The sequence below is a fragment of the Pseudonaja textilis genome, chromosome 1 (genome assembly GCF_049901715.1).
Source record: "Pseudonaja textilis isolate UNSWEBS1 chromosome 1, rPseTex1.2, whole genome shotgun sequence".
Lineage (NCBI taxonomy): Eukaryota > Metazoa > Chordata > Lepidosauria > Squamata > Elapidae > Pseudonaja > Pseudonaja textilis.
In genome coordinates, this window is record NC_141990.1 from 155,885,230 (window position 1) to 155,909,382 (window position 24,153).

General features: G+C 41.5%; 1 protein-coding gene across 4 annotated transcripts in view; it reads right to left on the bottom strand.

Annotated features, from left to right (window-relative positions):
* MCM3 (minichromosome maintenance complex component 3) overlaps window positions 1-24,153 on the bottom strand; it is a 59,989-nt gene that overhangs the window by 8,427 nt on the left and 27,409 nt on the right. For all 4 annotated transcript variants that reach the window (XM_087919347.1, XM_087919346.1, XM_087919348.1 and 1 more), the window contains exons 4-13: window positions 23,551-23,681; window positions 22,995-23,233; window positions 22,272-22,380; window positions 21,300-21,453; window positions 19,405-19,536; window positions 15,959-16,167; window positions 15,023-15,197; window positions 14,717-14,843; window positions 784-934; window positions 184-324 (exon numbers count right to left, since the gene is read on the bottom strand). In XM_087919347.1, coding sequence (XP_087775473.1) covers window positions 184-324; window positions 784-934; window positions 14,717-14,843; window positions 15,023-15,197; window positions 15,959-16,167; window positions 19,405-19,536; window positions 21,300-21,453; window positions 22,272-22,380; window positions 22,995-23,233; window positions 23,551-23,681 — 1,568 coding nt within the window. The remainder of the gene's footprint in view (window positions 1-183; window positions 325-783; window positions 935-14,716; window positions 14,844-15,022; window positions 15,198-15,958; window positions 16,168-19,404; window positions 19,537-21,299; window positions 21,454-22,271; window positions 22,381-22,994; window positions 23,234-23,550; window positions 23,682-24,153) is intronic.

Consider the following 24,153-nt stretch of genomic DNA (forward strand, 5'->3'; position numbering starts at 1 on the left):
TTAAAATGGGGCAAAACTCACTTAACCAATGTCTCATTTCACAACATAAATTTTGGGCTCGATTGAAGTCATAGATCGAGGACCATCTGTACTGAAGACACTTCTACATCCAAATATGCAAACCAACCACTATTCAGGGTCAGCCCAACTTTAATTATTTTCTTACAACTCTTGTCTACTCACCTTTTTGAAATAAGCAAATTGTACCAACTCTACAGCAGCTTTGGCATCCTGCTTTTCAATTATTTTACTCATCCTCGCTTTAGCGTGTGCAGTTGAGAGCCGGATCAATGTCTCTAGAGTTCGGGCTGTAATAGGGGAAGTCTGAAAAGAGCAAGTAAAAGTCTTAATGCTTTTCAGAATGAAAATATGATCAACATTCAAAGTGTTGTGTGCACGTACAGACATGAGCATGTTTGGTGCAGTACAACAGTTCTTTAAGACTAGATCTTATTCATGGACTACAAACTTCACCATCCATACAAGTATTAGATTAGGTGGGAATTCAATGAGATTGCGGTGTATAAAAATGGGGAACACGCCCCCAAATCCTAGCCTAACACTCTACAGTCTACACCATGCTAAATGGCGTCTTTTATAAGCCTTTCCAGTGTACAGAGACCATGAAATTTGCAGCATTTCTGCATCCCTTAGTCCACACAGAAGGGGATTTCCCGTTGAAATGTAATTGGACATTAAGATAAAGATTTCTAGACTGAATTATGATTCTCAAAGCAGTGCACATTGCAAAAATAAAAAAAAAGAACTTGATTCGTGGCTCACCCTGGCATTGTCGGAGGTGATCTGCTCCTGACTGCGAAGGGAAGAATATTCCTGGGCTATGAGCGCTGCTGCTTCCTCAGTCAAAACTGGCTTCAGCATCTTGGCAAAATGAATATACTTCCTCATGAACTCCATGCTTACAATCTTCTCTCTGAGTTTGATCAAACAAAATCCATAAACTTCCATCTATTAGAGGGTAACAGGAGTCTTATTGCCATCTCTGGGGATTCTTGGCTGGGAATCACTGATTTATAGTTAAACAGCATGTTGTGGGCAGATACTGAGAAGTGGAGATAAAGATGGATTTAAAACCAACAGATGGACTACCCATTAAGAGAATGTGGCTGCTAGAATTATGCTCCTTGATACTAGTCTTAATACTCCGACAGTGGAAATATAGGATGCTGTTAGTGTTTGGGGATAAACCCCCAAGCAGAGTATGCAGCAGCAGTCAAGCCAGGCAGGCAAATGAGAGAGAGGCTGGGCCCAAGGGTATACACACACTGGAGACAAAAACACTGTTTGTGGTTTTAAAATAGTTATTTAATTCACACAGAGATTAAGAAGTGTCATTCAGTCCATATATCATTATCCAGTATATCCATCCAGTTATCAAGTCCATTAACAGTAAATACAATGTCCTTATCTGCTTGTATTTCTTCTCCTCCCGATACCTTTCTCTCAAAGACAACGCTGAATAAACAGCTCACCAAGCAAACAGTCTTTGTGTTCAGTTGAAATGGTATCTGGCACAGTAGCCTCCAAAATAAGCAGATAAGACGTTCCAGCAGGCAGCAGACCAGGAACAGAACCAGGTGCATCCCTTCCTACCTTTATTACTGCCTGCAACCGCACCCACAATGACATTGCAGTTTCTTGTGCTTAAAGCTACAAAACACTTAATCCTAGGTTTACATATTTATTCAACCCAAACCTGGTTGGTGTATCCATATACCCAACATTCTCCCCTTTTGGGTGATATAAATATGTAATGCCTTTACATTCTAAACCCATATTTTTCACAACTCTCTAGATGCTTAATAGCACCTTGGGCTTTAGTAAAATGATCAGCTACATTGTCCTCCGACATGCAGTACTCCAGCTGTATCAATTTACTCTGTACAGATTGTCTTACATTAAGATACCTCAAATCTGTATGTTTACTTCTCGTTTTAACTGCAATATTAGTGGCCATTTGAATTGCTGCCTGATTATCTTCATGTACTACTATAGGGTAATTTACAGTTATACCCATATCCTTCAACATTTGTTTGTACATAATTAACTCAGTACACAATAAAGATAAACAGGAGAATTCTGCCTCCATAGTAGACAAACTTATATGCTGTTGCCTTATTGACTTCCAGCCTATTAATGTCTTACCCAGCATTATGGCTGTTCCTGAAGTCAACTTTCTAGTATCTCTTTCTGCTGCAAAACTAGCATCTGCATAAGCACTCAATATGAGATCACCTTTTGGTTCTAAATACAGTGCATGGTGTAATGTACCTTTAAGATACCTTAGGATTCTTTTCAATGCATTCCAATGACATTGAAGCGGGCCATTATTGTGTCGTGCCAGCTGATTAATACTAAAAGCAATATCTGGCCTTGACCAATTGCTAATATATGATAAGCTACCAATCAAAGATTGATATAATGCCTTATCACATTTGGGACTTTGAGTATCCATTTTGCAAATATCCTGACTCATTGGAGTCTTTGCAGGCTTACAAAGTTCCATCTTATAATCTATTAGCAATTTAGATATCTTATCTTCCTGAGATATCTTAAAACCTTTCTGTGTTCTCAGTATATTCAAACCTAGATATCTCTTTATCTCCCCTAATTGCTTGATTTTTACCTTCTCGGCTAATGATGCAATTATTTCATTTGCTTCATCATTAGTTTTAGTTATCAGAGCAATATCATCAGTAAACAACAATAATAATGATATTTTCCCATTCTTTTCTCTCTTAAATAGACATGGGTCGGCTAAACCAGCTTTAAACCCTATATTGTTCAGTTCCTTCACAATATACTGGTTCCATTCATAGCCCGATTGTTTAAGACCATAAAGGCTCTTCTTTAATAACCAACAATCATTATCATTATTATTGTCTCCTTTAAATCCATTAGGCCTTTTCATATAAACAGTATGTCTTAGTGGAGCATGCAAGTAAGCAGTTTCCACATCTAAATGGTTAACTATATATTGCTTGCTTGCTGCCCACACTAATGCTGCCCTTAAAGTTGCTGCTTTCAGACTAGGTGCAAATACTTCATCATAGTCTTTTGCACTTTGTCTAAAACCTTGGGCTACTAACCTTGCCTTATGGATTGTGTTTCCATCTTTATCTGTTTTTATTTTAAAAATCCATCTGCAGCCAATGGGTTTTTCATTACTAGGTAATCTCACGTTTTCATACACTTGCATATCCTTCAATGATTTCAATTCTTTATTAATTGCTGCATACCAATTTTCTTTCTCTTTAGAAGGATATCTTTTAATCTCATCCACAGTATTTGGGATTCTATTTTCCTGGCACACTGTATTAGCCTGGTATCTATCAGGCGGTCTAGAAATACGTGTAGTCCTTCTGGGTATTACTGGGCTTGGTTGAGTTACTACCTGTTCCTCATCTTCAGCTATTTTTTCCTCTAGGGGCTGTACTTCTTCCTGTACTTCTTCCTTTACATTATTTTTAAAGTTACAGGGATACTTAATGGGATTTCTATATGATTCAATAATCACCTCGTTATTATTATCCTGCTCTAACTTATCCCATCCTACGTGCTCTAGAAATTGGGCATTGGCACTACGTAACACCTTAGATGTGCCTTTCTCCCAAAATCTATATGCCCTATGGTTAGCTTGGTAACCAACGAAGAAAAATTGTTTAGCTCTGTGTTGCCCTTTACGCCTGAGTTGTGTAGGGATATGCACCCATGCTGGTGCACCAAATGTGTGCAGGTAACTCAGATCAGGCTTCCTGCCATGCCACATGGTGAATGGTATTTCACCAGTAGTTGAGTTAACCACGTTATTTAATAAATTATTAGCACACATTGTTGCCTCCCCCCACAAAGAATCAGGTAACCCAGAATCAGTTAACATAGTACGGGTCATTGCCTGCAGAGTTTGGCCTCGCCTTTCAACAAATGCATTGTGTTGTGGTCTGTATGGTGCAGATGTCTTATGAGCTATTCCAGCTGCCTTTAACCTATTCTGGAATTTGCTATTAACAAATTCCGTGCCATTATCTGTCACCAGGGTTATCAGTTGCCGTTTGGTTTTTCTTTCAGCAAACCTTAACCAATTGAAGAAATGTTGATATGTTTCAGTTTTGCTTTTCATTAGGTAGCAAAACCCATATCTAGAGTAATGGTCCATAATGCTCAGTATATATCGAGCACCCCCCATACTGGGTTTCTTTGGACCTATAATGTCTGCAAATACTACTTCTAAAGGTTCTGTAGTTTTGAAACCATTTAGCCTATTTGCAGGCATTATTTTACTCTTATCTTCACAACAGACATTACAACGCAAATACTTATCACAGGGTTTTAACCTTATTCCTTCAGATAACTCTACTGTACGTTTTAGCATTTTAAAATTCACATGCCCCAAACTGTTGTAAATGTACTGTTACAGACTGGTACGGTAAACGTGGCAACCTTGTAAGAGTGATGGATGGACAATGGAATGTAGCCATGTGATAAGGTGCCGTGTGGAAAAGGTACTAGCCAGAGAAACGGAGAAATGAGAGTAATATGGGAGAAACGAAAGTTATGGAGATAAAAGTACCTAGGGAGGAGCTGAGAAGTAGGAGCATAAGATATCAGCTATGGCATAGGTGTGCATTAGCATAATTATGTAGATAGTTCTTGTCTTGCTATGACGTATGCATGTAGCCTATAAAAGGAGTACCCCACCATTATTAAAGGGTCTTTCATCCCAAGTAAACACTGTGTGCCGTGTGTTTATTTATCTACCATGAGAGGCCCAGGGCTCTGAGTCCAGACCCTGCCGTCGCCAGGAAGCAGGCGGAGGAAAGCCACAACTGGTGACCCCGACGTGATCCATCAGGAAGCGTGACAACGTGACTTCAGGAAGGAAGGAGTGCGTTGACCTGACCCCCATTCTGTGCACTGGAGATCAGCAAAGCGCATCACAGGTATGGGCTCCCCAATATCGAAGGCTCTGTCCAAGCATGTGGAAGAGCTTCACTTTCTGGTCAGGAAGGCGAACAAATCGCAGAAACTTAGCGGCACAGTTATCTATCCTATACAAAAAAAGGCCATCATAAAGTTCCTTGTGTTCCTTGAAAAAAATTGCCCCGCTTATCCAGTAGGTGGCACTCTTAAACAATCTATTTGGGAAGAAATAGGAAAATACATCCACCAGCCTCCGAGAGCCCCCCCTGAAATCCTTTACGCCTGGAGAGCTCTCATGAATGCTATTAATATTCTTTATCCTCCCTCTGACTCAACTCCTGATCCAGTTCTTACTCAGAATTCGGATCAGTCTCTTCATCAGCCTCCTCAATCTCCTATGCCTTCATCCGGAGAAAATCTCCTGCATTCTCCGGAAAAAATTCCTCCACTTTCTGATCCCCCACTTTCTCCCCCTCCTTCTCCTTCTTGTCCCCCTCCCTACAACCCTTCTCTTGTCTCTGATGTTAACCCTATCCACTCCGATGATCTTCCTGCCTCCTTGCCTGTTCGAAATACCTTTCAGGAAGCCTTGGTCCAAGGGAAAATAGACCCAGAGGATCTCTCTTGCTTTCCCATGGTCCTCCAAGCCCCGGCAGGTGGTGGAAATGCAAATCCTGCTCCTCAATATGTCCCTATGGAGTGGGATCTCATGAAAGAACTCAAATCCGCCTCTGCCAAATATGGCCTTAAGTCACCCTATGTTAGAGCCTTGTTGGAAAACATTTCTAACAATCATAATATTCTTTTCTCTGAGTGGCAAATGATGGCTTCCCTGCTTCTAACGTCTTCTCAACTTGCTGCGTGGCACAACGATTATCGTTTAGCTGTTCAAAGTGCAGCAGCAGCTGGTCTCCCCCAGGCTGTTACCCTAGACCACCTTCTTTGTCTGGGAGCTGTCCGTACCCCACAAGATGAGATACAGATGGGAGCAGAAGGTTACCCCATCATGAGAAATGCTGCTCTAAATGCTTTTCGTAGGGTCCCTGATCCTTCTCAACCTTCTTTGTCTTTCAACAAAATTCTTCAAGGCCCTTCTGAGCCATACACTTCTTTCATTGACCGGTTGTCAGAGGCTCTCAACCGGCAAATAGACAACCCCCAAGCTCAAGCTGAACTTCTTGCCAAACTGGCTGTTTCTAATGCTAATGCAGACTGTCAGCAAGTTCTGAAACCTCTTCAATCCCTTCCCCATCAGACTATTGCTGACTATATCACAGCCTGCCAAAATGTAGGGACTGAAGCTCACCGTGCATCTGCTCTTGCTTCAGCTTTAACCTCTTCTTTTGCTATGACTGCCCCTCGCTCTGGTAATTGCTACAACTGTGGAAAACCTGGTCATTTCCGCTCCCAGTGCCGGTCACGAGGGGGTGGGGGGACAACAAAGGGACGAAGCCCCCCCGCTCCCTCTGCAAAACCAAAAACAATCTGCCCTAGGTGCCGCAATGGCTATCACTGGGCCAGTCAATGTCGTTCCAATCCTTCCTCTTTGTCTCAACCCGAGCCTTCGGAAAACTAATCTCGGGGCCAGCAGCTAGCCCCACCCCAAAGGCTGTAACTCCTGTCAGACAAACAGCTTTTCCTGTCCTGCTTTCCACTGCTTTCATCTATGAGGATCCAGGATCTGTTTTCTCTCTTCCTTTGACCGTTACGCTTCCCTGTCCGCTTTCACCTCACACACCCATCTTGCTCATTCCAAACTCCTCTTTGATCATGGAAGGGGTAGTCGCAGCCCCCTTTCTTTATGACTCCTCTGCCCTTAATTGTCTCTCTCTGGCAGGCGTAGGTGATAGACCTTTTCACTTGCCTGTTAACACTATAGTAGCCACTCTTATTATTCTTCCCTCCTGCACCCCCCCCTCCTCTCCTCCCTCTCTGATGGCTATTGACTGCCCTATAGAAGCTTCTAAACCTCTGTTAACAGTGTCTCTTAATGGTCGTCCTTTTACAGGACTGGTGGACACTGGAGCAGACGCCTCGGTTATTTCAAGGACTGAATGGCCCCCACAATGGCCCCTTGAACAATCACCTTCTGTCCACGGCGTTGGTGGAGCTCAAAGTGCTCAGGTCAGCTCTAATTGGCTCACGGCCACTACCCTGATGCTTCTGCTTCTGCTTTCATCAAACCTTATATCCTTCCCCTTGCTTTCAATCTGTGGGGTCGGGATCTTTTAGGACAGCTTGGAGCTACCTTTCATATTCCATGAATACCACTATGCCTACCTCTCTTCCTCTAACTCTTAAGTCCTCTATTCCTGTATGGGTAGATCAATGGCCACTCCCTCAAGAAAAACTGCGCGCTCTAAACACCCTGGTCTCTGAACAGTTGAGCGCTGGCCACATTGAACCATCTACTAGCCCATACAATACCCCTGTGTTTGTCATAAAAAAGAAATCTGGGACAAAATGGCGTCTCTTGCAGGATCTTAGAATTTTAAACTCAGTTATTCAGCCAATGGGTGCTTTGCAATGTGGACTTCCCAACCCAAACCTTATTCCACAGCATTTTGACCTTCTAGTCATTGACCTTAAGGATTGCTTCTTTTCCATCCCTCTTCAACCCCAAGATAGGCTTCTATTTGCTTTCACTGTCCCGGAACTGAATAATTCCAGACCCACCAAAAGGTATCAGTGGAAAGTCCTTCCTCAAGGAATGTTAAATTCTCCCACTATGTGTCAACATTATGTTGACACGGCTCTTCAGCCATATCGCAATCTATATCCCTCCTTTCTTGTGTATCATTACATGGATGACATCTTAGTCGCAGCTGATGGCCCCAAAGGTACAGTAGCGACAACCCTTCCCATTCTCACTAGACTTTTGACTGCTGCTGGTCTACACATAGCTCCTGAAAAAATACAATCTCACTATCCCTTTCAATATCTTGGTCACAAACTCCTGTCTTCTGCTGCCACTCCTGCCTTGCCTTCTCTGACTCTCCCTTCCTCTCCAACCCTTGTACAACTTCAACAATATCTGGGCACGCTCAATTGGGCAAGGCCTTATCTTTCTATCACTACTGCAACTCTTTCCCCTCTATTCCATGCCCTCACGGGCTTGAAACATCCTTCAGATGTGGTTCATCTGACAAGCCAACACTTGGAGGCACTAGCCCAGGTCAATAACGCTTTAAAGCACGTCTGGGTGGATCGCATCATCCCTAACTGTCTGCTCTCTTTGGCTATTTTACCCACACCGGCTCTTTTCACAGCAATTCTTTTCCAAATTGATCCCAAAACAAAAAAGCTATACATCATCGAATGGCTTCACCTCCCTCACACTCCTAGAGCAACTGTCACCTCTAGAGCCCTTCAGCTCGCTCTGCTTTGTATCAAGGGACGTCATCGAGCAAAGGCTTTGCTCGCTCACGATCTTCAAGCTATACACATTCCTTTCAAACTCTCTCAATGGGAGCCACTTTTTCAGACGTCAGATGTATTACAGGACGCTCTGGAAAATTGGATTGGTCCCATCTCTTGCCATCTCCCTTCTGACCCTCGTTTGCAGTTAATTAAAACGATACCTATTACCTTTTCCTCTCCAGTAGTTGCTTTTCCATTAACTCAAGCCATCACAATTTTCACTGATGGCTCTAAAACTCATGGTGCCTGTGTCTGGTATGATCAAGGTAACTGGCACAAGCAATTGACAAAGCCCCAATCTTCAGCACAACAAGCTGAATTGGCTGCTTTTAACTTGGCTTTGAAAACATTTCCTGAACAACCAATTAACATCATAACGGATAGTCTATATGTCTCTCAATTGGTCTTACATATTTTTGAGGCATATCTATCTCCTTCTATACAACCATCATTAATGACACTGTTGCTTCAGCTGCAAATGCTCATTCAATCTAGGACCCATTCTCTATTTGTAGCCCACATACGAAGTCATCAACATCTCCCAGGTTTCCTTTCTGAAGGGAACCAGGTAGCTGATACTGCTTGCAAAATACTTCCAATCAGTATTAAGATGCCTCAACCTTCCCCTCTATCAGCAGGAGAAAGTCATAGTTATTTTCATCAAAACAAAAAGGCTCTGGTTAAACAATTTGGCATTTCTCTGGAAGAAGCAAAGGCAATCATCCAACAATGTCCCACTTGCAGTTTGCAAGCAAAAACTTTTCCTCAAGGGATTAATCCCAGGGGCATAGAGGCTTGTGAGACATGGCAAATGGATGTCACTCAATTCTCACCTTTTGCCCCTTGGAAATACATTCACGTGTCTATTGACACCTATTCAGGTTTCATCATGGCAACCCCTCAAAGGGGAGAAATGTCAAAGCACGTTATCAATCATTGTATTCGGACCTTCGTAGTACTGGGACCGCCAAAAAATCTAAAAACAGATAATGCACCAGCCTATGTCAGTTCTCAATTCTCTGAGTTCTGCCATCACTGGTCCATTATCCACAAATTTGGGATTGCCTACAATAGCCAGGGGCAAGCTATTGTTGAAAGGGCTCATCAAACCTTAAAATTGGCATTACAACGATACATGGGGTCAAATGGCCTTAAGGGCCCCCCTAGCCTCCCAGTATTACAAAATGTGTTAAATGTTTGTCTGTATACGCTTAACTTCCTCAACCTCACTGGCACCCCTCCCCTGTCTGCTGCGTCTCGACACTTTACTAAACCACCTGTTCCCACTTCGAGACCACTTGTCTATTATAGACAGTTACCTGATCCTGCGTGGAAAGGACCTGCCGAATTGATCACCTGGGGTCGAGGCTACGCAGCAGTCCAGCTTCCTGACAGAACTCTTTGGGTTCCTGCAAGGTGTGTCCGCCCATATCACCGCCCACAACCAGCGGAGCCATCATCCGAAAAAGATGACAGCACTTCTCTTCTTCCTGCTTGGCTGTTCGCTTCGCTGGACTGATGGGGCACCCACCAGCATTAATGCCCACAAACCATACAACATCACATGGGTCATCAAGGACGTATATGGGCAGGTATTGAGTTCTGCACACAGCTATGCAAAAATTGACACTTATTTCCCACGCTTACAATTTGATTTTGCTGAAATGATCGTGGGAAAAACAGCATATAAAAAGACAGGATTTGATACTCCACAACCAAGCCCACGCGCAGTGAAAAAACTCCACCTTTATGTCTGCCCAGGTCATGACACCTCTCCAGACCATCTATACACTTGCGGTGGCCTACCGGACTATTTTTGTAAATCCTGGGACTGTGTATCCACCGGTCACATCTGGTGGGACCCTCCTTACAAAAATGACTTAATCACCCTTTCCCGTTCAAAGGAGGATAGATCTTGTGATGAGCCAAAAAAGATCCGCTGTAACATGGTCACTGTGGAATTCACTGCAAGGGGGAAAGCATCTACATTGTGGGACACTGGAGCAAAGTGGGGGGGAAGAGTGTATGACACCATAGGGTATGATTCTGGCAACATTTTTTACATACAACGACACGTACACATACCCACCTCTGACCCTGTGGGACCGAATGCCAAGGACATTAAATCTTCCTTTCTACAACCTTTACCAACAACAACAAACCCACTGCTGCCACTTCTCCGGTCTTCTTATAATGTCCTGAATGCTTCTAACACCTTCGTATCTAAACATTGTTGGTTATGCTTGTCTCCCACCCCACCATTTTATGAAGCAGTTGGATCCGCACAGGCCATAAGAAATGACACCTCGGACTCCCAATGTAGATGGCATGATAGTACCACCATCACTATCACTTCCATAATAGGTCAAGGCTGCTGTTTGGGCCACATACCTGAGAATTACTCACAATTCTGTTTAAATGCCACCACGGGAAAGCACCTATGTGACATGTACATACCGGCTCACCGACTCAACCTTAATAAAGGAGGATGGGCCCAGGTATTTACCACCTCCGGAGGCGACATCAGCAAACGCCTCCAGGGTCAATACTTCATTCCTGGAGATGCCTCAATGTGGGCATGCTCTACGGGACTGACAGCCTGTGTCAGTGGGGATACTTTAATCATGCAAAAATCATTTTGTATTCAGGTACAATTGCTTCCCAAAATTGATGTATATAACTCTGAAGATTTTGTATCTTTACTAGAACCTAGACCATATAACCTTAGAGCAAAAAGAGAAGTAGTAACTGCTTTAACACTAGCTGTACTGCTGGGATTAGGAGCTTCTGGAGCGGCCACAGGTATAGCTGGCCTTGTTACTTCTGATCAGCATTTTCGCCATTTAAGCGCCACCATAGATGCAGACTTACGCCGCATTGAACAATCTATAGTTGCTTTGCAAAACTCCCTCACTTCCCTATCTGAAGTTGTTTTACAGAATAGAAGAGGTTTAGATTTGTTGTTCCTCAAGCAGGGTGGGTTATGTGCAGCACTGAAAGAAGAATGTTGTTTTTATGCAGATAGTTCTGGAGTGGTTTTAGATTCTATGAAGGAATTGGATAAGAGATTGACAGAAAGGCAGAAAGAACGAGAGGCTCAACACACATGGTATCAGGGTCTGTTCAATTTCTCCCCATGGTTAACCACCTTAGTATCTGCCATTGCTGGTCCTCTTATTATCCTACTTGTGCTCTGTACTATTGGCCCTTGTGTTTTGGGCAAAGTTTTGGCCTTCTTAAAACGCAGATTAAGCCAATTGGATTCCAACCTGTCACGGACTCAAAAACAGGTAAATACTCTCATATCCCATACACAAGAAAAGCAACCTTTGTTATCATTCTCCTCGGACTCAGACAACGACGAAATCATCAAAAGTGTTGGTAAGACATGCATCCTAATGCATTTGCAAACCTCAGACTCAGAAGAGGAGGGGGCGAGCAAAAATTAGGTAGTGTTAATATCACTTTCCAAAAAAGTAAAAACAGAGGAGATGTTGTAAATGTACTGTTACAGACTGGTACGGTAAACGTGGCAACCTTGTAAGTGATGGATGGACAATGGAATGTAGCCATGTGATAAGGTGCCGTGTGGAAAAGGTACTAGCCAGAGAAACGGAGAAATGAGAGTAATATGGGAGAAACGAAAGTTATGGAGATAAAAGTACCTAGGGAGGAGCTGAGAAGTAGGAGCATAAGATATCAGCTATGGCATAGGTGTGCATTAGCATAATTATGTAGATAGTTCTTGTCTTGCTATGACGTATGCATGTAGCCTATAAAAGGAGTACCCCACCATTATTAAAGGGTCTTTCATCCCAAGTAAACACTGTGTGCCGTGTGTTTATTTATCTACCATGAGAGGCCCAGGGCTCTGAGTCCAGACCCTGCCGTCGCCAGGAAGCAGGCGGAGGAAAAGCCACACCAAACGCCTATGCAATAAATGGATACATTCATCATAAGGCTTGATATTATTAAATACAGTTTGTGCCTCCCCTTTCTTACTATCATGTAAGACATATAATGCTCCATTTAAAGCTGCAGTTACCCTTTTGCTATCTCTTTCCAGTATGCACTTATTATTCTTAAATGTAACTACATATCCTAGTTTATCTAATACTCTTACAGAAAGTAAGTTCATCTTTAACTGTGGTACATACAACATTTTTATATTCTGGTTTAAACATGGACAATAAGCAATACCTTCACCCTTGGCCTTGAGGTGCCAACCATTGGCAAGTGATATATGTTGAGAGCTTGTAGACATTTTTATAAACTTTGTCTTATCTCTCGTGATGCAGTGGGATGCACCACTGTCCACCACCCATAAATCATTCTTCATATCACAATTGCTAAACATGGCCAGTTCAAAGGATTTCTTTGGCTTCTTTACATTCTGGCTTTTTCCTTTTTTGCAGAATCTTGCCAAATGTCCTCTGCCTCCACAATTAAAACACTTTTTAATTGTGTATGCCGTCGAAGATAAATTCTCTTCTTCCGGGTGCTTTACTTTACACAGCTGGTTTCTTTCCAGCCTTGAAGATAATTTCTCTTCTTTATTAGGCTTATCTTCTCTCAGCTGGTCACGTTCAAACCTTCTTCTGGCTTCTTCTAATAGCCTGCCGGTAATCTCAGTTACTGATAAACTGTCTTTTGGTAACACCTCTAATGCAGTCACAAAATCATCATAGCTTCGATCCAAAGAAGACAATATGATGTATACTTGTTGCAACTCATTAAATATAAGCTCTTTTTCTTGTAATTCTTGAAAAATGCTTTTCATACAGTTTAAATGAGTTAACATGTCTCCATTCCTCTCAAGATGTGTTCTAAACAGCTTCCGTGTAAGATTGATGAGCTCCTACACTGTCTCGAACATAAATCCTCTTGAGATTCTCCCAGCAGTCTGCAGCATTTTCTACTCCACGAATATGAATGAGTTGCTGGTCAGACAGGGTGAGACCTATGATGCACAAAGCCTGTTCATTCTTTCGTTCATAGTCCTGTATCAGTTTATAATCCTCTTCATCGTTGGGATTTAAGTTTGATACATCTGGTGGGTTTGTTATTATGTTCCACAAACCTTCTCTTCGTAGAAGTAAACTACATTTCATTGACCATGAAACATAGTTTGTTCCATCTAGTCTGGATATCATGGACAGACTTGGCAAATTTACTTGTGCCATTGCTCTTGTGATAAACAACTATTTAACAAACAGTTTGTATTTACAGTAATGTGCAACTCACACCAGCTCTCACTGCTATATCCTGGTTAGTTAGACTGTGCACTCTGCTGGGCCCATAACCAATGTTAGTGTTTGGGGATAAACCCCCAAGCAGAGTATGCAGCAGCAGTCAAGCCAGGCAGGCAAATGAGAGAGAGGCTGGGCCCAAGAGTATACACACACTGGAGACAAAAACACTGTTTGTGGTTTTAAAATAGTTATTTAATTCACACAGAGATTAAGAAGTGTCATTCAGTCCATATATCATTATCCAGTATATCCATCCAGTTATCAAGTCCATTAACAGTAAATACAATGTCCTTATCTGCTTGTATTTCTTCTCCTCCCGATACCTTTCTCTCAAAGACAACGCTGAATAAACAGCTCACCAAGCAAACAGTCTTTGTGTTCAGTTGAAATGGTATCTGGCACAGTAGCCTCCAAAATAAGCAGATAGACGTTCCAGCAGGCAGCAGACCAGGAACAGAACCAGGTGCATCCCTTCCTACCTTTATTACTGCCTGCAACCGCACCCACAATGACATTGCAGTTTCTTGTGCTTAAAGCTACAAAACACTTAATCCTAGGTTTACATATTTATTCAACCCAAACCTGGTTGGTGTATCCATATACCCAACAGATGCAACTATAAAACAATTCCTGAACTGAGAATCTGTCAGATCCCTTTGAGTAAGTAAGAACTATCCCCTAAGTCAGAACTATCCTTTACATCATCGGATTGAGAAAGGTATAGTTTACTAGAAGCCAAGTGAAATATAGTAGCGAGAAGCTAGAAGTGAAATTTGCACGCTAAACTCCCAAGTGTAACTTTTTTCTCCCAAAAGTTGCCTCCCACAGTTGATCCCCTGATGGCCAGTCAAATTTAAATCGAAGAGCTGTTTTTAGAACAGTCTCCTAAGGGATGCAGGCGGTTGACCCTGAGACCGCGTTTAGAAAGGAACGGTGAACTTTCATTCCCCTGAAATATACTCCTCTCCCACTTGGTCCTCAAGAGTTCATGGCAAACTGGCACCAAAAGAAGTTGTCAAAGTGCAGTAGCAGCATCTGACAGAATCTCTCTTCTTCATGTGCGTGCGCTATTTGATACAACTGTGAACCAAGGAAATACTTACTTCCGCCTCCTAGGCCCATGCAGTAGGTCATCATGCCTTTCATACACTTGTAGCTCCTGATCTTCCTCCTCAGTAAAGGAAGGGTCCTCAGTTGCTAGTAATTCAACCGCACTGCCTAAAGGCATGGCTAGAAAAGTAAGGAAAAATGTTTCCTCAGAGAGTTATCTAGAATATATCAATTTAATCAGTACATAATCAGTGTAAAATAATCTGAACTCTCTCACTTTTGAAATGAGCCAGAAGTGTTTTTTTATCAAAGATTGTAGAGAATATGTTTGACCCAGCTGACAGATTTCAAGGACTCACCATCTCCGTCCTGTTCACCAGCTGCTCTATAACGATGCATTCGCAAGACGTGGTCTGAGATTTCCCGATCTTGTTCTGGATCCATTTGATCCAAAACGATGAAGAGCAAATCAAATCGGGATAGCAAAGAATCCTGAAGGCCAATATTATCCATGGGAGTTCTGTACTGGTCATACTGCAAAGATGCAGGGAAAGGTCAGCAAGTTAGCAGCTCTTAAGTGTAAACAGAAGAGGCAGTACTGATAGAATGTTAAGGAGAATCCACATTATCTCTACAGACACACACACAAAAATCCAAATCTTATACTGCTTCTATATTGTACAATTGTTTTCAGCACAGTAGATATAGGGTAAGGTCAGTCAAAACTTGTTCTTTAGCAAAACAGTCACATAATTCGAAATTGTATTTCCTTTGTCTCCCTTCTGCATGCTACACGAGAAGTTATTTTTGCATATGCTGTGCATTATATCTTTTTCTTCAGTTGGGTTTTTAATGTAAGCACAAATAGACTTTATTCTATTACACAGACTAAGTACGCTTATGAAACTATGTGATACATGGAGCTGAGAAACATTCAATAACAATGCAGTGTGTAATAAGCCCAAAAAACAAACCCCAACGAAATACAGCATTGAAAAAGGGCAGACAATACTCCGGTAGGATGCCAATCTTCATAGATCTGGATTACCAAGTGCAAGGAAATAGTAACATATGGACTAACTCTGGAGAATTCAATGAAGTACTGCTGTGCTCTACAAAAGCAGGCAGGGAAACATATAACCAGTTTAAAAATCGCACAGGCTTTTAAAAAATCCTCCATTTAAGAACTGGGCCATCAGTAAGCAAATAAACCAATATGATATCAACTAAAATATAATAGAAGAAGCAGAAAGTCGTCACATAGCTTATCTAAATAAAATCTCTTCCACATTTACCCTTCCGTAGACTGGATTCGCAGCAGCTAATACACTGCAACGGGCATTGAGCTGGGCCTGAATGCCTGCTTTGGCAATGGTAACACGACCTTGTTCCATCACTTCATGGATAGCAGTACGATCAATATCAGACATCTTATCGAATTCATCAATGCACACCACTCCACGGTCAGCCAAGACCATGGCACCAGCTTCCAGACAACGTTCTCCTAAGGACGGGGAAATAAAGAGAGGGAGAGAAAGCATATAAAGGTTAAATAATGCTCTCATGCATTCTAAGCCAGGGCTGGACTACTAAGGTTTTTCAAGCTATGTTACATGTAGTTTTAGATGGGCAAGCCCCTCTTAAGAGCAATAACTTGCTATTAGTACTAGTGTACTTGCCACTTGTGCCGGATCATAAATCCTGTGTCTGTTGTAGGCTGCCAGCAGAGCTGGTGGCAGACCTGGACAGTGAGGAGGTTGGGGAGGAACATGGGCCAGTCCTGGAGTTTGGGGAAAGCTCTAACGAGTGCTATGCATCATATCAGCTGCCTTCAGAGTGGAAGATCAGTGGGGCAGAAGAACAGCTGGAGCTTGTTCCCAGTGTGCACATGAGCAGAGCTGCCAAGAGAAGGGAACAGTTAAGGAACAAGGGCCGACTCGGGAGTAAAGGCTCAGGTGGATGGTGAATGGCCCCTCCCATAGGGAATAAAGAGGAGCGAGAGGGGAATGGTGTTTGCAGGAGACAATTAGTTCAATTCATTAGGGTAAAGATCTGTTCTTGACTTCTTGCCAAGTAATTGCTGCTACAGCGTGGTGTTTGGAAGATATCGGCCTGGCAACTCTCCAAGCCTGATAAAGGTCTGTAGTTGTGAAATCTCATGAAAGACTGTTTGCCGGGACTTGGCTGCAGAGGAATTCACTTTAACCTAAATAAAAGGGGTTTTATCGGGACGAGGAGTCTGCTTCATGACCTTGGGAAGCCTAGGTCAGGACAGTGTCCACCAGTTTCCAGTGTCAGCCTTTCCCAGTACCTCACATGTAGAGGTAGTAGCACTTGAGCAAGCCAGTTATGGTGAGAAGATACAAGTCCATGATGTCTCTGTGGCTCAAACACAAGGTCCTAAGTCCCATGCCTGATGGTCTGTTGAACCCCCAATTTGAGATGATTATGGGAAGATGTTGCACCAATATGGGGGGTGGGGTGGGAAGAAGCCAAGCATTGGATGTCAGACTGTTCGTATTTTGAGACCTTGATGTCCCAAGTCTCACTCATTCGGAAATTGGCGACCATGGAGACATCCATGATCCATAGCTGGTTTACTGTTTCCATAATCAAATCTGGTTTTATGAATGAAATGCCGGATGGGATGATTGGTTCGACACATGGACGGACGCCTTGTTTGGACAAAAATTGTTCAAGACACTGTAAGATGTGATTATGATGTGTGCATCTTGTATCATGCATCACCTCAGAAACTTGCAGGATGTGATTGTCTCAAGGGATCCAGCAGGCTCCTCCGCAGGGTTTGTCAATAATCTGGCAGTTGTTGCTTTGCATGCTCCTCAACTGGTTCCCCCTAATATATGAACAGGGAAACACTCGGGAGGGGCGTAATAGCCACTCATGGCTCGCCACATTGATATTCAGGACACTCAACTCTCGACTGCCGATTGAATTCGAGAGTGCAATCTTCCACTCCTCTTGCACCTCAGCCTTGGTTGTTACCACTGTAGCATTGACTCTGCATGGCTGATTTATCAGGTGCCTCACTGGGCCAAAAGCATCTTGGTGCTGCAGAGTTTGAAACAGCATGGTGGGATGTGATGGAATCTTTTCATGCTGGATTGCCTGAAGCCGCGGGATTGAAGTGGAGAAACAAGACACCTCACAGGCCTCAATCTTTGATGTTGGCATGGAAGTAGACCAATGGAGTGTCTATGGGCAGCTGCAGTCAACATCTCACTGCCACGCGGATCAAACAGTTAAGTTTTTTCAGCTTATTCCTATGCACATGACCCAGTAAAAGTTCATGCATAAATTTAAGCACTAACTATATTTTCAATAGCTTAAACCGCTGTTGTAGCTTAAGCGGTGTCTGCAAATGCTTGCGTAGATAGTCCAACTTGCCAATATCCTTGGGGATTACTCAGCCTTTTCGGTTAAAGTGGAGGCCGAGATAGAGAACAGAATTATCTGACTCAAGAGTGTTGATGGTACTTCCCTCACTGTTGTAGGTGGTGGGTAAAAGCTCTTGCCATCTTTAGCAATGGTAAGACCAATAAACGTCTTGGCATTGAGTGCCATATCGGCTTTACAGGGGCCTCCAGACAAAAAATGTAGTTTTTCTTGGAGCCTAGTGGATTCTCTGCTAATTAGACTAGGTCATCGACAGATGCTATGTTGTTGATGCGATAACAATCAAAGTCATACCCAACGTTGGGAGTGATGTTTTAACAATATCTTCAACCACCATAATAAAAGAATAGTGGAGTCAGAGGATCGCCTTACTGGACTCCCCTATAGTACGTGGTGTTAGTTTCCGTAAGTTGCCCAGTGGATCGCTCATACATAAGCACCATGTTTCTACTACTGCTCTTTCATTCTCTGAAAGAAATAGTAATATTATCCCATCTCCTACAAAAAAGCCAAGTAATTAACTCAAAAGTTGACAACACACTCCCTGTCCAATCACTTCTCAAAACAGTACCCATAATCTTTCTAAAGTAAAGTGATTTAATTTTAAAGATTTAATTTTTTAAAGGAAATATCTTGTTGCTTTTAAGTCTTAATGTGAGATCAACCAATTCTAGCAAAGGTTCAGATATTATAGGAAGGTCCTAGACTACCACACAATTAGAACTAGGTGGCTAAAAAACCATGACAATCCCCGATCGTGATTTGCAACAAAATGAAGGTGGGTTGTTATTGCCGCCTACTGGGGTGAATTATATTTTCCAATTTGACTTACTGGAGTTCCTGTTCAATTCCTAACTAGGACTGACCCTACTTATTTTTCAGTCCAAAGCATGACAGGATTTTGAGCTATTTCATCTATAATATACAAAAGATGTAATTATAAAGGATTTGATATCCTCACTCTTTCATGCTAAATAATATTCTACTCACATGTAGAAATAAATAATATTCTACTTGCCACCAGCAGTCCAAATGACAAGAGGGAATTGCCATCCCATTTCAAATTTAGCCCAATTCACTCCGGCTAGAGATTTAATATGTTAGCATAACACTGCATCACTAGGCCACTGTTTTACTTATACCTCAAGCTCTGTGTTCACTGCTGTTCAAATTTTTAAAATAAGGCATAAAGCAACTCATCAATAGTAGGCATAAATTGATTCAATTAATCAATCAATCCTCTGGGCTGCAGTGAGACTATCAGTTGCTTTTTCTCTTGATTATACCTGTTCCTTTTGCACATCATTTGCTTCTAAGTTCTCACCAGTTTCCTGATCTGTTGTGACAGCAGCAGTCAAGCCTACTCCAGAAGAACCCCTGCCAGTAGTGGGAATGGCCCGAGGAGCTGTACATAACACATAACGTAACAACTGAGACTTTGCAACCGAAGGGTCACCTGAAAATACAAGAGATACAGGCTGTTTAGAACATAGAATCATACAGCTGGAAGAGACCCCTGAGATCTTCTAGTCCAGCCTCTGCTCAAAAAAGGGTCTTATAACATACCAGTCAAATGGTTGTCCAATCTACGAGGGCTATCCACAAAATAGATTACGTTTTGCGATAGAAAAAAAACAAAGTGTAGGAAAATTTTTTTATTATATACACTTGAAAGTGACAAATACTATTTTTCAACATATTCACCAAACAAATTGAGACACTTATCATAGCGGTGAAGAAGCTTTGTAATTCCATTGTCATAAAATTCAGCCGCCTGAGATTTGAGCCAGTCAGTCACGCCCGCCCACCCGCAGTTCCGCGTCGTCATCAAAGCGCTGTGTTCCAAGCCAGGTCTTCATCCTCGGAAACAAGTGGTAGTCACTTGGTGCAAGATCGGGGATGTAGGGCGGATGAGGAAAAATCTCCCACTTGAAAGCATTCAGGACTTCACGAGTGCGATTTGCTGTGTGTGGTCGGGCATTGTCATGCAAAAACAAAATTTTTGAGCTTAACTTTCCTCTACGCTTGTTCGGAATTGCTTTTCTGAGTTTTTGCAACGTTTCACAATACCTCATAGAGTTTATAGTTGCACCATGTTCCAGAAAATCGATAAGAAGCACACCTTGCCTATCCCAAAAAACAGTTGCCATAATCTTCCTTGCAGAGAACGTTTGCAAACATTTTCTTGGTTTTGGGGGGGAATTGCAATTTGGTCTTGCTGTTCACATGTTTGACTCAAGTCTCATCTCCAGTTACGATTCGATCAAGAAATGAATCTCCATCTTTGTCGTAAGAGTACAGAAATGTCAATGGTGCGGCCATACGGTTTTGTGGTTTCTGTCAGGATTTTTGGCACCCATCTTGCACAAAATTTGTGGTAGCCTAGCTTTTGTGCAACAATTTCATGCAACAAACTGCGTGAAATTTGTGGAAAACTAAGCGAAAGTTCCGTTACTGTGAAACGGCGGTTTTCAAGAATCTTGTCATCGACTTTCGCGACCAGTTCATCAGTCACAATGCTCGGACGTCCGCTCCGCTGTTCATCATGAATGTTAGTTCGGCCATTTTTAAACTTAATGCACCACTGGCGCACTCCACCTTCAGTGATGACGTTGTCCCCGTACACTTCACACAGTTCACACAGTTGCCAAAAAATTTCAATCGATTTATTGTTTTTTGTCAACAAAAACCTTATCACTGATTGCATCTCACAACTCGAGGGATTTTCAATTGCAGCACACATTTCAAACGTTTGCTGTGAAATAACGGGCAACGATACGAACCTCCCACTAGCACGACTAGATGCAGACTGAGTGGCGGACGCACAGACCAAAGATGGCCACGCTAGCTCCGCCCCTTCTTGCTACAGATGAAAACGTAACCTATTTTGTGGCTAGCCCTCGTATTTTGGGAAATCTCTAGTGATGGAGCACCCACAACCACAGGAGGCAAGCTATTCCCTTGCTTAATTGTTCACTGTCAGAAAATTTCTCCTTACTTCTAGATGGCATTTCTCTTGCCACCTATTACTTCTTGTCCTACCCTCTGGTGACCTAGAGAATAAGTCAACTCCCTCTTCTTTGTGACAGCCCCAAAGTCCTGATAGATTAGACATACCTAGATTCCTCAAATTCTATATAATTGCCAGATATACTATCCTATTATAGGATATGATCAATGTTTCTGAAACATTTCAAATACAAGACCTCTGTTACATACCAATCAGTAGGATATTAATGTCCCCTCGGAGCCGGCTTCCATTCTCCAACACTTTTTCGACTCCTCCCAGGAGCATACACAGAATTGCCTTCTTGATGTACTCATGCCCATGAATGCTGGGAGCCAAAGATTTTGAAAGCTGTTCAAAAACATCCTACATGCAGGAAACAAATGGGATAACACTGAACCAGAATATCCACGTAGGAGTAAAGTCAAAAAGCAGTACGAAGAAAAGGGGAATTACCCATTACTTCATAAAAGGTATTGCTTCATCAAAAATTAAAATATTACATGCTACCTCAAAAATGTGAGCCTGGGGTAGAAAGACTAAATTCATTTCTTATTATTCTTAACAGTTTGCTATATCACTGAAATGTATATGTAGGAGGCTATGGTCCTCTCACTGTTTAGCATCACACACAGGTCATCTTGCTACAGTATGTAAACTATTTCAGGGGCATACGTTTTTTAAAAGGCCATTGGAAAAAAGAACCCTAAGATAAAAAAAAACACAAAATATTTATATAATCCAAAGATAAACAGGTGTATATGTACAGTAATGTAACTAAATTTAAGCAAGAATGGCCCCATATATACTATATGTCACACAGCAAGTCAAATGCAAACATTGGTTTATAGTTTCTAAAATTTATAAATACCAAAAAACAGTTGGAGTACAAAGAAGGGGGAAGACAAAAATCAAATATTTATCTATATTATTAGCATATAAATTTAATAAATTATTTGCCTAGCACAGTCAACTGTACTGGGCATGAATTGCATAACCTCAGTCTTTTTGTTCACTTATGTATTCTGAAACTTTTTTTAAAAAAAGTAAAATACAAATATCCATAATTTTCAAGTACTTTTAAATTAATCATATCTGTGCTTTAAGACAAATCAACACTGAACATGACAGACCTGAATTTCAATGAACATATGTAACAAGTCAAATGCCAACATTCAGTTTACCTTTGAGTGCTGTTTGCTAAATTTTTTAATCTTGCTAACATCTTTAGATGAATATTCAGGCTGTACCTCCTTGCTCATTTGCTTTACTTGACAAGCAATCAGGATGGTCCTTGAAAGAAATAAATCAATACAATCATTCTTTTTCCTTTTATGTTTAAACATTTCCCTGTAGCATCATAGGAGCACTAATACCAATAATATAAATGTTATTAGCTAAACAAATACCAGATTAATTTAAGACTTCTACTGCATTGAATTTCAGAAGAAAAACATTGTGGGAGGAATCTCTGTCAGATTCTGGTGTTGAGCAGACAGGCCAATGTGAAGACTCTGTAGCTATGTCAAAGCTAAGGCAAATATTTAAAAAAAATAACAATCTTCCAAATGCAATTTTTAATTTTTAAACTCAATTTCGAATGAAAAAAAAGGTGTCACAGGAGCATAGCTTCCACTACATTCTAGTAATTGCTGTACTTCTTTAGCATTAACTATTTTATGTTCATAGCATGTTCACTGATAGACCAATTTTTTTTTCCTGAATACAAGGCTCGAAAGTCGCTGGAAAAGCAGATTCTAAAAAGCCCAAGTTTTTAGAAGGACCACAAAACAAAAGCAATGATATTATTCTGGAAAATGGTTTTGTTGTTGGAGAGCTTGATGCAAAATGGGCCTCAAGGCTTGGTACACCAACCAAAAGCCAATAAACCAACTTATACTACTAACCGAAATGTCCCTGAAGTGTAACCACCCTTCTTGCTTGGCAGACAACGGAAAGTCCCAATGATCTGTACTCGGTCTCCTGGCTTTACTTTGTCTACCAAGTCATCATCTAAAATGATGTCTACAGAGCGAGGAAGTTGTCCTGCTGGAGCTTTCTCTGGCATCTCCTGGATTGTGATGGTTTGATGATCTCTGTAAGTTGACAGGCCAAATTCTGTCTCAAGAGGATTGTTTTCTTCATCCTACAAGAACATACTTAGTTTTTTACTTGTTTTTAAATATTTTTTTGTTTACTTGCTGAAAAAAAGGGATTTGGATTTATATTCCTCATATAAATATGCTATACGGATTACTTGAATTCCTGAGTACATGCTGTGCCACCAGCATTATTTACATTCTGAAGTGGTACACAGCATTAAATACTGAGTACCAAATTTGATGTCAAAGAATATTTACCTATAACATGTCTATATCCTTCTAATATCTTTTAGAATTCTTTCATAATAGAGACACTTCTTTTCTAGGAGCTTTGAAAGGCTTCTGAATCCACACAGCTCACCTTGGTGGGATAAACAGCAGAGGATGGAAAAGCTTCCAGGGACGTCAAATCTGTGTATCGCCGCTCAATGGTTTTCTTGGTAGCAGGGCAGTAGTGCACACTTCGAACAACCTTTGGGCGTACCAAAGAGCCTACACAGAGATAGAAACAAAAAAGCATCTGGAAATAAAGAAAGGAACTAGCCAGCCCTCAATCTGAACACTCACTTCAGATGTTCCCTTGCTAGATTGCAAAACATTGCATGTTTATGTTGTAATATATTAGGTAGGTCTTTTCACATCAATTGCACTACTCAATCCCATTAAATTTATTTCAATATATTCCTAGACTAGCATTTTAAAGGTAACAGCTGAGGATCTTTTTAAATGTATTGCAATCTGCTCTAAGTACTTGAAAAACACAAGCATATTTAACACAAGTACTTCCAAATGATTATTCTGAATAATATTCTCAACAGCATACTGATACTGAATGTATAATGTGTAGCTTTATTGGAACAATTCTTACTTAAGTGTTTATTTCACTCTCTTACAAACCCTGAAGAGAAAGCCTGTATTTAACAGGAAAGCAGGTATCACTATATTCCTTCCTCCTCCAACGTCC